At 43.7% G+C, this 16,778-nt stretch overlaps 1 protein-coding gene across 1 annotated transcript; it reads left to right on the forward strand.

Annotated features, from left to right (window-relative positions):
* The first annotated feature begins 15,187 nt into the window (after positions 1–15,187).
* Positions 15,188–15,721, forward strand: LOC149442344 (histone H1.3-like). Its single transcript, XM_089656302.1, has one exon. The coding sequence runs from the start codon at positions 15,188–15,190 to the stop codon at positions 15,719–15,721; it is 534 nt and encodes a 177-aa protein (XP_089512428.1).
* The last annotated feature ends 1,057 nt before the right edge of the window (positions 15,722–16,778 follow it).

A 16,778-nucleotide genomic window follows, 5' to 3' on the forward strand; every position in this document is an offset into this window, starting at 1 on the left:
GACAAGTGCAACTAGATGAAGGCCCCATGGAGGCACAGTCTAATGGCCTCCCTACCGGAGACAGACGACGCAAATCATCTCACCAAACCTCAACTTCTCCGGTATGTAGAAGGCTCATTACCGGCGACAGTCTACCATCTTCACCTGCGCACCGCAAGGCACGTCATGAATGACTTCTCCTTGTTATCACTTCTCAATGCTTCTGAGTAAACACTCCCCCGTACCCTGAAGCTGCTCTACTGGTGGATCGTATGCGTTTAGGGGAAAGAAAAAGGAGAAAGAAAGAATTGTTTTTTTTTTAGTTGTTTTCTCTTTCTTTCTCTTTTCTGTTGATTTTAGCCAAGGTTCCATTATACGCTTTATTTGACATCATTCATACTTCTGAAGCCTGGACTTAAGGGTATGTGTATCGCATCACATTGTCAAATTTTATATGTATGCTGTCTATCTGTGGTAAATGTTGGTTTTGTTGGCATATATCAGCTAAGGTATCCTATTGTGTGATAAAAAAGAACGAGGTGGGGATAAGTTTTCTGGTGGCCTTGATTGTGCACCTAGGGGTGTTAAAGATTATCTGCTTGGTCGGTACGGGTCTACCACATTACCTTACGAACCCTGCCGGTTACAGGAGTGAAGTTAGGCTTGAGTTCCGGGGACATGGGCTAGGCCCTCTTTTGGATTGTTGCCTTCCTCTCCAAATCCCAATGTAGGGGTACATGGTGCACTTGGATGGGGAGTTTCTGGGATCCTAGGTCTTATGTTTCTTAGGATCATGGTTCCGCACTGTTCCTTGTCATGATATTGGAAACAGATTCTGTGGGAGCATTGAGATTTCCGGACTAGCCTTTACATTTGTTTTACCTATCCTTAAGGTGGCAGGGGATATTGGCTTACGCAGATCAATCTCGTAATATGTTGTGTCTCTCGCTCCTGCTGTGCCTTGAGAGATGATATAATGGGGTTGATTCATAGGACTCAATGCCATTTTTTTTTGTACCATTATACAAACCTTCCCCTGACCCTTCTCTTATACAGTTGTGACCAAAATTATTCAACCCCCACTGAAATTGAGTGTTTTGGCCAGTTTGACATTGCTTTTGATCATTCAGTCATCTTGCTTACATTTACATTAAAGAGGCACTTGTAGGTCAGACAAATATAACATAACAGTTATAATGAAATAACCACAAATGTCTTTTCTGTGCTCACAGCATTATCAGTTTTATTCAACCCCCAAGTGACATTCAATCTTAGTACTTAGTACAGCATCCTTTTACAGTTATAACAGCTTTTAAACGTGAAGCATAGCTTGACACAAGTGTCTTGCAGCGATCTACGGGTATCTTCGCCCATTCTTCATGGGCAAAGGCCTCCAGTTCAGTCACATTCTTAGGCTTGCGCACTGCAACTGCTTTCTTTAAGTCCCACCAGAGGTTCTCAATCGGATTTAAGTCTGGTGACTGCGATGGCCACTCCAAAATGTTCCAGCCTTTCCTCTGCAACCATGCTCTAGTGGACTTGGAGGTATGCTTGGGATCATTGTCCTGTTGAAAGGTCCAACGTCTCCCAAGCCTCAGGTGTGTGACGGACTGCATCACGTTTCCATCCAATATCTCCTGGTACTGAAGAGAATTCATGGTACCTTGCACACGCTGAAGCTTCCCTGTACCTGCAGAAGCAAAACAGCCCCAAAGCATGATTGACCCTCCACCATGCTTCACAGTAGGCAAGGTGTTCTTTTCATCATAGGCCTTGTTCTTCCTCCTCCAAACATAGCGTTGATCCATGGGCCCAAACAGTTCTAATTTTGTTTCATCAGTCCACAGAACACTATCCCACAACTTTTGTGGTTTGTCCACATGGCTTTTGGCATACTGCAGTCGACTCTTCTTATTCTTTGGAGACAGCAAGGGGGTACGCCTGGGAGTTCTGGCACGGAGGCCTTCATTACGCAGTGTGCGTCTTATTGTCTGGGCTGAAACTTCTGTACCCACATCTGACAAATCTTTTCTCAGTTCCTCAGCAGTCACACGGGGACTTCTCTCCACTCTACGCTTCAGGTAGCGCACAGCAGTCGAAGTCAGCATCTTCTTTCTGCCACGACCAGGTAGCGTTTCAACAGTGCCCTTTGCCTTGAATTTGCGAATGATGCTTCCTAAGGTGTCTCTTGGTATGTTTAACATCTTTGCAATCTTCTTATAGCCATTGCCCTTCCTGTGAAGAGAAATCACCTCTTCTCTTGTCTTCCTGGACCATTCTCTTGCCTTCACCATGTTTGTAACCACACCAGTAAATGTCTAGAAGGAGCTGAGTATCACAGTCATTTTAAAGCTGCCTAATTGGTGCTTATTATGCTTGATTGCTGCTCGGTGACATCCACAGGTGTTTTCAATACCTGATGGAAAGCACCTGTATGAACCTCTGTTCTTCAGAGTGGTAGTCTTTAAGGGGTTGAATAATTGTGGCAATGAAGAAACCACATAAGAACCATTTACTACTGTATTACATAAACAATTGATGTCATTTTAGTTGCATTTGGGTAGTTACAACGTCCTTGTAGGATTTGATTCTGAATACAATTCCAAATGTACACTATAGTCCCTAAACCCCTTTACAGCATTGGGGGTTGAATAATTTTGGTCACAACTGTAGTTGGATCAAGGTAGACAAAGTATTCGTTTGATACTCGCACTATTCCTTCGCTCTTCCTAAATTGTTCTCTCCCTACATAGCATTTGGAATACCTTAATTGCCAATGTGGTTTCTGACAGGTTACATACCCTCTATCTAGCTATGTTTATGATGGTGTTTTAGATTTGAAATTTGGGATCGTTCTATTTGATATTCTCGTTTATAGTTCACTATGTAGACGGGTCCAACTTGGCCCTACACAGTTACCTGTTTTGACTGGGAGCTTGTGTTGGGTCACGGATCGTGGACTCTTCCCCTCTAATAACCTATCTATGTTTAGTGGGTGGTGGAGAGTGAGGCACTAAACAAGTTTCCTCGTTTGGAACTAAGATCTACATTGTATCTGGGAAAGGGTGACTGACAATGTTTGGTCGGTGACCTACTTCCTAGAACAATCATAAGTGATGTTATTGCTACTGTTATGCACTGTTTCATGTAAAGTAAATATTAGTAGTTGAAATGCATATGGCCTAGGATGACCACTTTCAAGTGACTCACTTACTTAATAGGTACGGTTTAATGTACCTTTCAGGTTAAGACAGTTTAGAGATTACTTTATGGTTAACTGATGACATAACTTATCAATACTTAAATTTATGGTTCACGCAACTGAACTTTACATTTTCTGGAGCTGGCCAAAGTTTTCTGATGTATATCCATAACGTACAGGTCTTCTCCTTAGATATGCACTCTCTACCGTACCTAACATTACACATCTTTGTTTATGAGCCTTGATGTGGTCTAGGTGCTTACCTATAATATTTTGCTTAATATGCTGTTACTTCTTTTACTTCTAGTCTGCATACTCCCCCTGTTACACACCTCTCATCTCTCGATACAAATTAGCTACTTCCCACCTACGTATATGTGTCAAGGACGCCTCATGTTGGATTATTTCCCCTCTACACCTTTTTATTCAGGAGAGTTTGGCCTCTTTCAGATTGTACTTCACATTGCCAATTCGGCCGTCTCTGGGTTTGACACTTCTCCGACTGTAATTTCAGACTCCCAGCTATCATATTGCTAACAACTAAGTATTGGGAGTTGTATTATGAGAAAGAATAGCTGGACTATTCTGCCTCTGGATTCTAGTCTTCTCAGGAAATTGAAAGAAGATAGCTCAATACATGAATATGGGTTTATATGACATACACCTGACACTTCTCTTCTTCTTTGCCACATTCCTTGACTCTTTCCCGTAATAACTTCTCCTCTTCTCCAACATTCTGAAACTTTCTACTAGCCTTTTTCTAATCTGTATACTAGTCTCTTTCCCCTCCTCATCACCTTCCCTGTCCTCCCTTAACCCACCCCCCTCTATACCCCCCTCCCTTCCCCCCCCCCCCCCTTTTTTTTTTTTTTTTTTTTTTTTTTTTTCTCTCTCCCTGCTGCTGTGATACTCATCTGGTATACTTATAGCCCTTAAGCAACCCTTTTGGGTAAATGACATGATGACTACTAACCACGTATCTAATCGGTCGACTCGTACACTCTCCGTGGCCTCTCTTAATGCGAGGGGCCTAAATATACCTGAAAAACGTTCGCAACTTCTCACTTATATGAAAAGCCTTCATGCAGATGTGCTCTTTATCCAAGAAACTCATTTTCGGGCAGACCAAGTCCCTAGATTCTCAAATATTCACTATCCCACGGCATATCATTCAGCTAATGCGGAGGTGAAGGCCAAAGGGGTATCCATTTTATTCTCTAAAACGCTCCCGTTTGAACTTACTGAATCGCTCGAGGATCCTGAGGGGAGGTTCCTTTTTCTCAAAGGCACCCTCTTTAATAAACCACTTACCTTAGTCAACATTTACAGTCCCAATACAGCACAGGTATGTTTTTTTCGTAAAATCGCCAAGTTACTTGCTACGTTTCAATCAGGTATCTTGATTTTTGGTGGCGATTTTAATGTAGCGCTGAATCCATTGGAAGATACCTCCTCAGGGGTCTCATCCATTCCATTCAAAGCACTTAAACAAATAAAAATTGAACTGAAAGATCTTCTCCTACATGATACCTGGCGTACTCTTCACCCATCGGGCAAAGACTATACATTTTACTCTGCTCCTCACAACCGCTATTCTAGAATAGACTATTTCTTCATCTCGCAAAACGATCTATATACCCTGAAGTCTGCCTCGATCGAACCAAAGATCCTTTCGGATCATCATCCAATTATGATAACCTTGCAATTTCCGGATACACCAGGTATTTCCAAAATATGGAGACTGGACCCATTTCTCCTTACGGATGCATCGGTTGTCCCCCAGATCCGTGATGCCCTGAAAAACTATTTTCAGGAAAACACATCCATGGAAACGTCCCCTCTCATACGGTGGGAAGCACACAAATGTGTGATACGTGGTCTTCTAATGTCTATCTCAGCAACACGAAAACGTCAGGCTCTAGCATCGTTCAACTCTTTATTGCATAAAGTTCGTACACTTGAGTGCTCTCATAAACGATCAATGGCCTTAAGATGCGCTACTGAGCTAGAGCACGCACGTAAACAACTCCGCGAGTTAGTGGAAAAGAAAACGAAACGCAATTTTACTCTACAACAAAAACTTTTCTATGAACATGGCAATAAGAGTGGAAAATTTCTTGCCCGGGCTTTACAATCTAAAAAAGCTGCTCGGCACGTATATCTGCTCCATTCTAAATTTGGTGACTCACTGAAATTGTCGTCGGATATTGCGAAGGAATTTGAGGAGTATTATTTTAACCTTTATAACTTACCCCTACCATCCAAACCAACAGGTGATACTAGGCCACGTAAGACCATTATACAGCAATTCCTTAAACAATATCTTCCTAAATCGATATCTAGATCACAAGTGAAGGATTTAGAGGGAGCTCTGACGTCGCATGAACTTCAACAAGCTATTGCGCAATTGAAACCGGGTAAAAGTCCAGGACCTGACGGTTTTACCAATTCTTACTACAAGTCTTTTCTTGACGTCTTGGGGCTTCCATTTCTACAGGCCTTCAACTCACTAGACACGCCAGGGCAGTCTATGCGCCATCTTTCCGAGGCTCACATCACGGTTATACCCAAAGAGAATAAGGACCATACATCACCTGCAAATTATCGTCCGATCTCTCTATTGAATGTTGATCTAAAGATTTTTGCCAAGATTCTGGCTACCCGTTTGCAACAGGTAATAGATTCCATCATATCACCGGACCAGGTGGGCTTTGTTCCAGGGAGAGAGGCCAGAGATAACACTATAAGGGCCGTGAATATACATCATTGGTTAACCCAAAATCAACGATCTGGATTCTTTCTCTCGTTAGACGCCGAAAAGGCGTTTGACAGACTAGCATGGGATTACCTAGAGGCAGTTCTGATTGGCATTGGACTACCTTTGCGTTTTTTGTCATTTATTCTGTCTTTATATAATGCCCCCACAGCACGAGTGCGAGTGAATGGCTGCCTTTCAGATTCCTTTTCAATCAGCAATGGGACTAGACAGGGATGCCCACTATCACCCCTCTTATTCATTCTTACTCTGGAACCTTTCTTGAACTGCATAAAAGATAATGATAACATTAAGGGGATTTTGATCAATGGCAAAATGCATAAAGTGGCGGCATTTGCTGATGACGTGTTACTTTTCTTGACTGACCCACATATCACGATACCTAATCTGTTACAAGATTTCAAATTATTTCAGTATTTGGCTAATTTTAAAATCAACTTTTCTAAATCCCAAGCGCTTAATATATCATTGACTCCAGATGTGATTAGACAGGCGACACTAAATTTTCCCTTTACCTGGCAACGTGAAGCTATCACTTACTTAGGTATCCAACTACCATCCCATCTTACAGAACTGTATACAAAAAATTTTCTTCCCCTCTTACGTAACATCTCCAAAGACCTCCAGACATGGAACAAACCTTGGTTCTCGTGGTTTGGTAGAGCAGCAATTCTTAAGATGAACGTGCTCCCCAGAATATTATATTTACTACAGACAATACCAATTCAATTGCCAAATTCGTTCTTTCAATCGTATAAAACGCTCTGCTCCTCCTTTCTGTGGTATAATAAACGTCCAAGAATTAGCTATGCCCAACTCACTATGCCCAAGCAGAATGGAGGTATTGGATTACCAGATATTAACCGTTATTACAGAGCTTGCCACCTAGCCAGGTTAGTAGACTGGACCACGAATCACATTCCTAAGGTCTGGGTTGGTTTGGAGGCTGATTTTTCTCAGACGCCTCTTTCTACCTCCCCATGGCTGAAACCTTCCCACGTCCCTTCTGAGTTTCGGAGTCATCCACTTATAGGTCCCACATTACGCTGTAGCTCACAATTATTCCAGAAAAAAGAACTTTCTTCCTCTCCGAGCCCTTTCACTCCGATCAAAATGAATCCAGACTTTGTTCCAGGGATGTCTCCAACATTTCTCGCTGGGTATAACCGTGATGATAACCTGACAATACGTCAACTCTTCAAAGATTCTAAGCTCTTATCTAGCGAAGACATTACTCGGGCGTGGCCCTCCATCACTCTAACGCCTTGGATGTATAGACAATTCCACCACTTTTTGCGTAACTCCCCACATTTACAGGATTTGTCAAGATCGCTTACTGCATTTGAGAAGCTCTGCTTTACAGACTCCCCTCAGCGGCATGTAATATCTAAGATATATTCTTTTTTGGAAAGTTCCAATACCTCTCATTTGCAGAGGGCTTGTATAGCCTGGCAACGTGATCTACAAATCCCACTCTCTCCAGAGGACTGGGACCGGATTTATGATCACATACATAAAGGTTCCATGTGTGTTTCTACACAAGAAGGCAACTACAAAGTATTTTCCAGGTGGTACAGAGTTCCATCTGTGCTTCATAAATTTGATCCTAGTGTTCCTAACTTATGCTGGAGAGGTTGCCAGGCAACAGGCACTCTTTTGCATATATGGTGGGAGTGCCCGCAACTGCAGCCCTTCTGGAGAAATGTTTTGGACATAATCGCACAAGTCACTACTTACGCCCTAGACTTTACCCCAGCACAATGTCTACTCCATCATTCCTCTCTTCCTGTGAAGACCTATCGTAAGTCGCTTGCTTTACACATGATAAATGCGGCAAAACAGTGTATTCCTGTTCATTGGCGATCAGCCCATATTCCCACCATGCGAGAGTGGATTCTTAGGATCAATAAGATCGCGGAAATGGAGGAGCTGATCTCAGTGGCGAAAGAACACCCCGAGCGATTCAGGAAGACATGGGCATGTTGGACTCACTTCCTATCTACTGAGACTTATCATGGCTTAATGAAGGAATGAGCGAGCAGATTTGGTAAACTGGAGAACCTCTAGATCTTTCACCCCAGGAATAATTCCTTTACTGGACTTTAAAGAGATTATAACCTTAATTTAAGACAGCATCTGTTATGACCAGGCCGATACTATGTGATGTGATTGGTTTAGTTATACTTATTTAATTCTAATCCCCAACTCCCCCCCCCCCCCTTTTTTTTTTTTTTTTTTTTTTTTTTTTCTCCCCCCCTATTTATATGTCTTCCTTATCCCACTCCTCCTCACTCTGATATTACTTCCCATACTCCTTTTCCATTTCCACTCGAGTCTCTTTCTTTTCTTTTCTTTCTCGTTTTAGCTACCCTTTTTCTCATATTCTAAATAGCAATATTATTTACAAGGATCAGAACACTTCTAGATGTACAAGTGTGATAATACTTTAGAAAATTAACCCACGATTTTTGGATACGGATATAGCAGACATATGTACATTGAGATAATTCGTTTGTCTTGCGCCTTATAGTCTTGCTGCTTGAGCTCTCTCTACATAGAGACTACTGTATACCATATTTATCGAACATTACAGATGGTAAATATTATTACTATGGTTATACTTTTTGCATATGCTTTATTGTGGGAATTGGATGCATGTTGCTCTAAAATCTATTCTAACGTCCTATTCCCGTCTGCGATACGGGAGAACATATATGAAGATGTGCACGGACTGCGATCCGTATCTGTCTATGATCTGTTTTGTCTTTCTTACTTCAATAAAACTTTTTTGGAAAAAAAAAAAATAAAATCCCAATAAGTGTATATTGATTGTTTTGTGTGAAAGTTATAGTGTCTACAATCTATGGTATAGATACTGCAATTTACATCATGTTTGCTATACAGCGCTGCACTAGTTTAACTGACAACTGCAGTCATAAATTAAATGTATGTCCTTTTCTCACACAAACATAGCTTTTTCTTTTGGTAGTACTTGATCATCTGTGCGCATTTTTTTTTTTTTGCGCAATAAAAAAAAAAGACCGCAATGAGAAAATATTGAGTTTCTTTCTAAATTTTCAGTCATAAAAAATATCCAAAAAAATAAAATGTTGTCATAAATTTAGTCCAAAATGTATTCTACTACATATTTTTGGTTAAACAAATCCCAGTAAGTTTATATTAATTGTTTTGTGTGAAAGTTATAACATCTACAAACTATGGTATAGATCAGGGGTCTGCAACCTTTAAGACATAAAGAGCCACTTGGACCCGTTTCCGAGAGGAAAAAAAAGACTGGGAGCCGCAAAACCATTGCAACATTTAAAACAAATTCGACACTGCATATATTGCAAAAAGCGCTCTGGTCATGAAGGGGGTTTAAGGGCCCAGTAAGCAAAGGGTTAATCAGGGCCACAGTGTATCGTCATAATCACAATCATAGCCTTAGGTCAGTGGTGGGCAACCTTTTTTTTCAACTGAGCCAAATCTCGCCAAAACCACGATTGAAATTTATTTTGAGAGCCACATTTTTAAAACCGAAAATACATCCCCCATATAGTAATTCATCCCCCATAGTAATTCATCCCCCATATAGTAATTCATCCCCCATATAGTAATTCATCCCCCCTATAGTAATTCATCCCCCCTATAGTAATTCATCCCCCATATAGTAATTCATCCCCCCTATAGTAATTCATCCCCCATATTAATTCAATCCCCCATATAGTAATTAATTCCCTATATTAAGTCCCCAAGTCCCCCCTGTGTCAATTCACTTACCTTTGCTCCGCGCGTTCCTCTCGCCGTGTTCCCGCGCCGTCTGGTGTAGCATGAAAATCTGTCTCCTATGAGGATCTGTCCCCCTCGACGTATCTGCGCATGTGCCAGTTTCAGGCATTAGCAGCCGGTCGGCGATCCCGGCACATGCGCAGATACATCGAGGGGGACAGATCCTCATAGGAGACAGATTTTCATGCTACACCAGTCTTCAGGGCGGACTGTGAGAGGAGCCTAGCGGGAGCCTAGCTCCGCGGGCCTGATTAAAAGGTCCGCCGGGTCGTAGTTTGCCCATTGCTGCCCTATTGCCTGTCACCTGGTGGGCAGTGTGCTCCGGAGCCGCAGCCAAGGTGAAAAAGAGCCGCATGCGGCTCTGGAGCCGCTGGTTGCTGACACCCGGTATAGATAATGGAATTTACACAGCTTTTACTTTCTGACCGCCCATTACATTTCTTGAGGTGCTAAAATACCAGGATAGTACAAACACTCCCAAATGACACCTTTTCGGAAAGTAGACACCTTAAGCTATCTGCTGAGAGGCATATTGAGTCCATGTAAGATTTTTTTTTTCCCACAAGTTTTTGGAAAATTACAATTTTGTTGTGTACACAATGTTGTCATTTAAATGATATATTTCTCACACAAGCCATGGGTATATGTGAAGTTAAAACCAATAATACATTCTACTACTTATAACAGTATGGGGATACCACATGTGTGAGACTTTTTGGGAGCCTAGCCACATACTGGAGACTGAAATCCAAAGACCACGTTGAAAGCCTGAAGGTGCGTAACTTCCTCATTTCACTTCCTCAATACCTATTACAGTTTTGGAGGCCCTGAAATGCCAGGATAGTACCAAACCCTCCCAAATGACTCATTTTTGAAAAGTAGACATCCCAAGGAATATAAAAAGAGGCATTGTAAGTAATTTGCAGTTCTCGTTTTTTCTCACAAGGTTTTGAAATATAAAAAAACAAGAAAAATATGTTTTTGTTTTCTTTATTCATTTTCCAAAAACTTGTAGCTACAAACAAAATCTGCAAAATACTCACCATGTTTCTTATCAAATTCCTTGGCCAAAAAATTATTTCACATGTGGTACCCCCCCATACTCGGGAGAAGTAGCAGAATGTATAATGGGGGGTAATGGCACATATACCCATGACATGTGGGAGCAATAAATAATTTAAGTGAAAATGTTGTGGCGCTGTTTATATCCTGTAAAACCGATGTGATAAAATGCTCATAGCTTCCGATTTCTTAGACTACAGAGATAATTTTCACCATTCTGGTCTCCGATCAGCTCTATTGTCAGCTGGCAGAAACACCAGCTGCATTCTCAGGTTCTCCCGATGGCACAAGACTGCCCGAGAAGTCCATGGAAGACAGCGGGGGAGGGGGAGGCATCTACTCCCACTGCTTGTAAAAACAATCCTACAGCTAATAAACCACTAGGATTGCTTTTACATGAAAGCAGATTGCCTGCTGAAAAAAAAAAAAACAATACCAGGATGATGCCAGCAGCTGCAGGCATCATTCTAGTAAACCAAAGTCCAGTGATGTACCAGTACATTGCTGGTCCAAGACGGTACAAATGTCTATATAGTGGCATGCTTGAATAAAAATTGACCACGTATAAGTGGTACCCCATATGGACAAAAGATGACACCAAGTCTCAAACTATATTGCCACTGCTCCCTATGTAGTCTGGGCATCCGGGGGGGCTCTATATGACATTTTTTCCCTCATAAATCCAAAACTTATAGGTATAGCCTGTTGCCCTCTCACAGGTCTTATACATCTTGGCCCCATATCTGGCACGCTTGCTGGGGAGAAATTGTTTGAATTCAAAGCGGCCAGAAACTTTTTTGAGGGACTCATCAAGGCAGATGTTTTTCTGCGGAGTATAGACATCTGAAAATTTTTGGTTAAGGTGATTTACAAGGAACTTCTACTATAGGGCGGTGCGGAAGAGGTTCAACATGTTCTGGAAAAAAAATAAAAATCACATTTTGTCATAAATTTATGCCAAAATGTATTCTGTGGCATGTTTTTGCTAAAAAAAAATCCCAATACGTGTACATTAATTGGCTTACGTGAAAGTTATAGCGTTTACAAATCGTGGTATAGATAATGGATTTTTTTTCTTTTTGTATTTTTACTAATAATGGCAGCGATTAGCGACTTATAGCAGGACTGTGGCAGACATTCTGAAACTGGAGAAACTGACTTGGTGTCACTGATATCCTCAGTGACACCAATTACAGTGATCAGTGCGAACAAAAACCCACTGATACTGTTTTATTGGCACTGAGCAGGAAGGAGTTGACATTTGGGGGCAATCAAAGGGTAAATTGTGTACTGGGTGATTTTTTTCTAGGGGGCGGGGGAGGTGCCGCGATTGGTGGCATGGGTAAGGCTTGCAAATGCCACCTACCCAGATATGCAGTATCATTTAGATATACTACTACATAGAGGTGGACATTAAAAGTCTTGTCAAAATCTGTTTTTTTTTTTTTGTTTGTTTAATTAAAGACATTTTTAAAAAGTCTTGTATCTGGCATCTGGCTTACCACTTACTCATCCCACAAGGGGAGGGAGCTGCATCAGGGTGCCCCCTCTTTTAAACGGCTGCCCTGATGCTAATGAGCCTGCCTTTCCGCAAACCCCCCAACCAGTCAGGGTTGTGTGGAAGAGGCCCTTGTCCCCCTCAAAGCTGAGGGCACGTAAAGCACAGGAGAGGTTGCTCGATCGCCACCCCTCCCCCTTTCCTTCACTCCCTGTGCTCGGATCAAGGGTACAGTAATAAGATAGGAGGGACCTCACAAGTTGTCCCCATTTGTTATCTTTTTTCCAGGGAGAATACTCTCCCCTCTGTCTTTGGCTGTGTGAAGCAACATACTGCATAAGGCATACATGTGATACAGAGGAGCTGTGATGCAGATGAGAACTGACATATTCAGAAGACGTGAGTCTCCCAGGATTCTGGTGACAACCCAAAACTGGGCAAATTCCTTCACTTTCACTCTACCTGATAACAGTAAACAGGGAAAAAAAAGAGAAGGTGAATCTAATGGGGCACAGGGAGCAGGAAAAACTGTTTACCCTTTCTCCTCTTCTATCCAAAACTGATTTGTATTTTATACAATAGTGTGCCGATTGTTCTTATTATTATATTCCTTTTTACAAAGGCCGAGTGTGCAGAGGGGGGGGGGGGGTATCTTGGTGTCTGTGAGCTTATGAAAATGCAATGCTATCTGAGGTACATCTTAAAAGATTTAGGGAGGGAATATGCCAAAGCAATTTCCAGGTAAAGCTTTTGATGGATTCTTTATTTTCTCCAATCAGTTTATTCCTCGCAGTTGTTACCTTTTGTCCCACCAGCCCCTCTGTACTAGATTGTAAGCTCCCTGGAGCAGAGCCCTCCTAACCCTCTTGTATTGAATTGTATTGTTGCTGTATTGTATCCATTTATATTTTTTACAGCACTGCACAAAGTGTTGGCGCTATATAAATCCGGAATAAAAATAATAATAATCACCATCAACATAATCAGATAATATTAATAATACGATTCCCTTCTTCTTGGTCTGAGCAAAAGGGGGACACCCCGATCCACCACATGGGAGATAATTGTAGAATTTCCAGCAAAGGTCCCATTACTGAAATGATCTCTGGGGGAATCAAATGTTGATGAATTGCAACAATGTATCAAGCAGAGCAGAAAAGAGAAACATATTTTAAGAAACAAAATCCTTCCCGTCTATGTGTGTAATATAGTGACACCTAATGGGAGTGTTGAGCATTGCAGCCAATCATCCCATCCCCCAATGTGCAGGTTAGTCCGTCCCGGATAGAGAGGAGCGGTGCTTTGTGGATAGAGAGGAGCGGTGCATGACAGCTGACATATTCATCAAAGGGGTGAAGTCTCCCAGGTGATGTATTTAACTCTTTATGGTCATATTCTGGTGACAACTCAACATTTGGCAATATTCCTTTACTGTCACTCTACCTGATAACACTAAACAGAACAAAGACCGAAGATGGAGCGCAGAGAGCAGAAAAAACGCTGCAATCCTCCTTTTTCCGAAACAAAAAAGTTTTTTTTTTGTTTTTTGCGAGTTTCTTTCCTGTACTTCACATAACTTGTACGCTATCATTTTTGCCCTCAATGCCACATGAAAAAAAAAAAAAAAACAGTCTTGCAGGTATGGTTGTTGTGTGTGTGTGTGTGTGTGTGGGGGGGGGGGGTACACGTCTTCCCTGTCACTTCTAGGGCCCTAGGTCATGGCTTATCTGGGGAGGGGATTGTATCCGGATTAGAATCATTGTAACAAGTGAATCCTGTCGGCGATACTTTGTTGTTTTCAGGTCCATCGTTTGGTGTATTCCCTTCTTGTCGGGGCAATTCTTTCTCCTTGGACTGAGGAGAAGGGAACACCCTGGAGGCTTTTACATGTTAGTACAAAGAAAAGAAGTGTCAGGGTCAGTAGACATGTGTTGGTCTTAGAGGAACCCCACCGCTCATTCCCCTCCAAATAGCCGACATTTCCTCTCCACATTCCCCACATGATAGACAAGAATGGGATTTGCAGCAAACTTCCTATTCCTGAAATGATCTCTCAGGGAATCCAAATGGGATGGATTGACTTCCATCACTGAAAGCATCAAATCCTATTGTAGATCCGAGGATTCCGAGCAAACCTCCCCCCTGAGCAGTCTATGGAGCTGTGGAGTGAAATGCGGCAATCAAGTCATTGGCAGGATTTGGCTCTCAATGTCCATTTGTGATGATGATCCAATAATGACCCCTAGGCCATGACACGTGACACCCTGTAATGGGCGGAGCCCTTTGTATCTGTCCCAATGTCTGCCATGACAGGACACAAGGATCTCCTGTGATCGGCCGATGTTTTTGTTCCCGGCTCCTTGTAGTCAGCTAGAGATGAGCCGAGTTGTTTATTAGAGGGAAATGTTTGGCGATCTCCCCTCTTCCCTCGTGTAATGTGAAGCGGATTGTAGTGGGGGATGGGAGCAGATTGTTTTGTGGGTAGAATGTGTCCCCCCAAGCAGGTAGAAGGCAGAATGGGCCCCCCACTCCGGAGGATGGTTGTGTTTGCAGCCTCTGTGTTCAGCCTCGTGAGCAGCTCCTGACAGCTGGAAGTGACCCCCGATAAGTGACAGTCCAGGGAGCAGATCGGCTCCCCGGGGCACATCGGACATCGTTCTATTTCGGAATAAAATCGGTTTTATATCTAACGGGAAACACATGAAGGGAGAGAATATACTCCAACACTGGAATGACAGCCAGTGGGCGTGTCTGAGGTGTAACCAATAGCAGTGCAGGCAGCTTGCTGTGTACCGACCAATAGCAGCGCAGGACGTTAAAGTATATAACCTCCGGCCAGCACAAGAGGGAAACGTATTTGTCCGATAGACTTTGTGGAATCATGACGGAGACTGAGAGCGCCCCAGCCGCCGCTCCTCCAGCGGAGGCCGCCGCCAAGAAGAAGCCGGCTAAGAAGGCGTCAGCCGGAGGAGCCAAGAAAGGCATCAAAAAGGCGTCCGGTCCCGCCGTGTCCGAGCTCCTCGTCCAAGCCGTGTCCGCTTCCAAGGAGCGCAGCGGGGTGTCCCTGGCCGCCCTCAAGAAGGTCCTGTCCGCCGGAGGATACGATGTGGACAAGAACAAGAGCCGCCTGAAGATCGCCCTCAAGGCGCTGGTGACTAAGGGGAGCCTCGTCCAGGTCAAAGGTCATGGGGCCTCCGGATCGTTCAAGATCAACAAGAAGCAGCCCGACGGCGCCAAGGCGAAGCCCAAGAAACCGGCCGCTAAATCCTCCAAGAAGAAGGTGGCCGGCAAAGCCCCCACACCGCAGCCAAGAGTCCCAAGAAGGCCGCCAAGTCCCCCAAGAAGAAGGCGGCCAGCAAAACAACCACCACAGCTAAGAGCCCCAAGAAGAAGCCGGCCGCCAAGAGACCAGTAAAGGCTGCAGCCAAGAAGGTGACCAAGAGCCCCAAGAAGAGCAAAGCTGCAGCCAAGCCGAAAAAAGGCGCCAAGAGTCCCGCTAAGGCCAAGCCGGCAGCTAAGAAGGCGGCTAAGCCCAAGAAGGCCGCTCCGAAGAAGAAATAATGGGCGGCGACCTCCTTCATCTCCACCCCCAAAGGCTCTTCTCAGAGCCCCCACCTCCCCCCAACAGAGCTCTCCATACATACACCGACCACGAGCCGCATTCTCCCTCCTCCAGTCTCCATCCTCCTCACATTGTACACTTGTCATCCAATGATTCCTCCGATCCTACAAATGATTACTGGTTGGCCAAAGGAGAGATCCTTCCCGATACATTTCACAGGCCCCGAAATCCCCCCCCCCCGACATCTGTCATATACGGATCGGAGATCTGTCATTTCCCGCACAGTCTGTGGGATGGGGGGGAGGGGTAACAATGACTATTTCCCGCACTGTGGGATGGGGGGGGGGGGGGAGGGGTAACAATGAACATTTCCCGCACACTGTCTGTGGAATAGGGGGAGGGGTAACAAGGAACATTTCCCGCACACTGTCTGTGGGATGGGGGGGAGGGGTAACAATGAACATTTCCCGCACACTGTCTGTGGGATGGGGGGGGAGGGGTAACAATGAACATTTCCCGATCCTTCTACAAGGAATTCCCAGCCTTCATTATTATTGCGGCCATTGTGGAAGTTGTACGGAAACGCCATGTAATGATCGGGGACACATCATCCTCTGGACGGGATCTAATGATCGCACCGAGAACATCCGTGTTGTGCGGACAATGGACTCCTTCCTATGGATGGATCGCCTCTACAACACAATACAACACGGGGAGCGGCTTTCCAGGTGCCATTGAGGAAAACAACCGATCTTCGGGCTCTGCGAGTCTCCGGGGAAGATCCGCTAGTCTGCTATTGGCTGACAGATAAAACGTCGGCTGCTGATTGGTGGAGAGGAATATTTTTAAATATCCCGCCAAAATGTCACCTGTTCTAGTTGCAGCAATGATTACCCCCCAGATGATCGAT

Source organism: Staurois parvus, unplaced genomic scaffold (genome assembly GCF_062004578.1).
Source record: "Staurois parvus isolate SC_StPar_1 unplaced genomic scaffold, SC_StPar_1.0 ptg000897l, whole genome shotgun sequence".
Classification (NCBI taxonomy): domain Eukaryota; kingdom Metazoa; phylum Chordata; class Amphibia; order Anura; family Ranidae; genus Staurois; species Staurois parvus.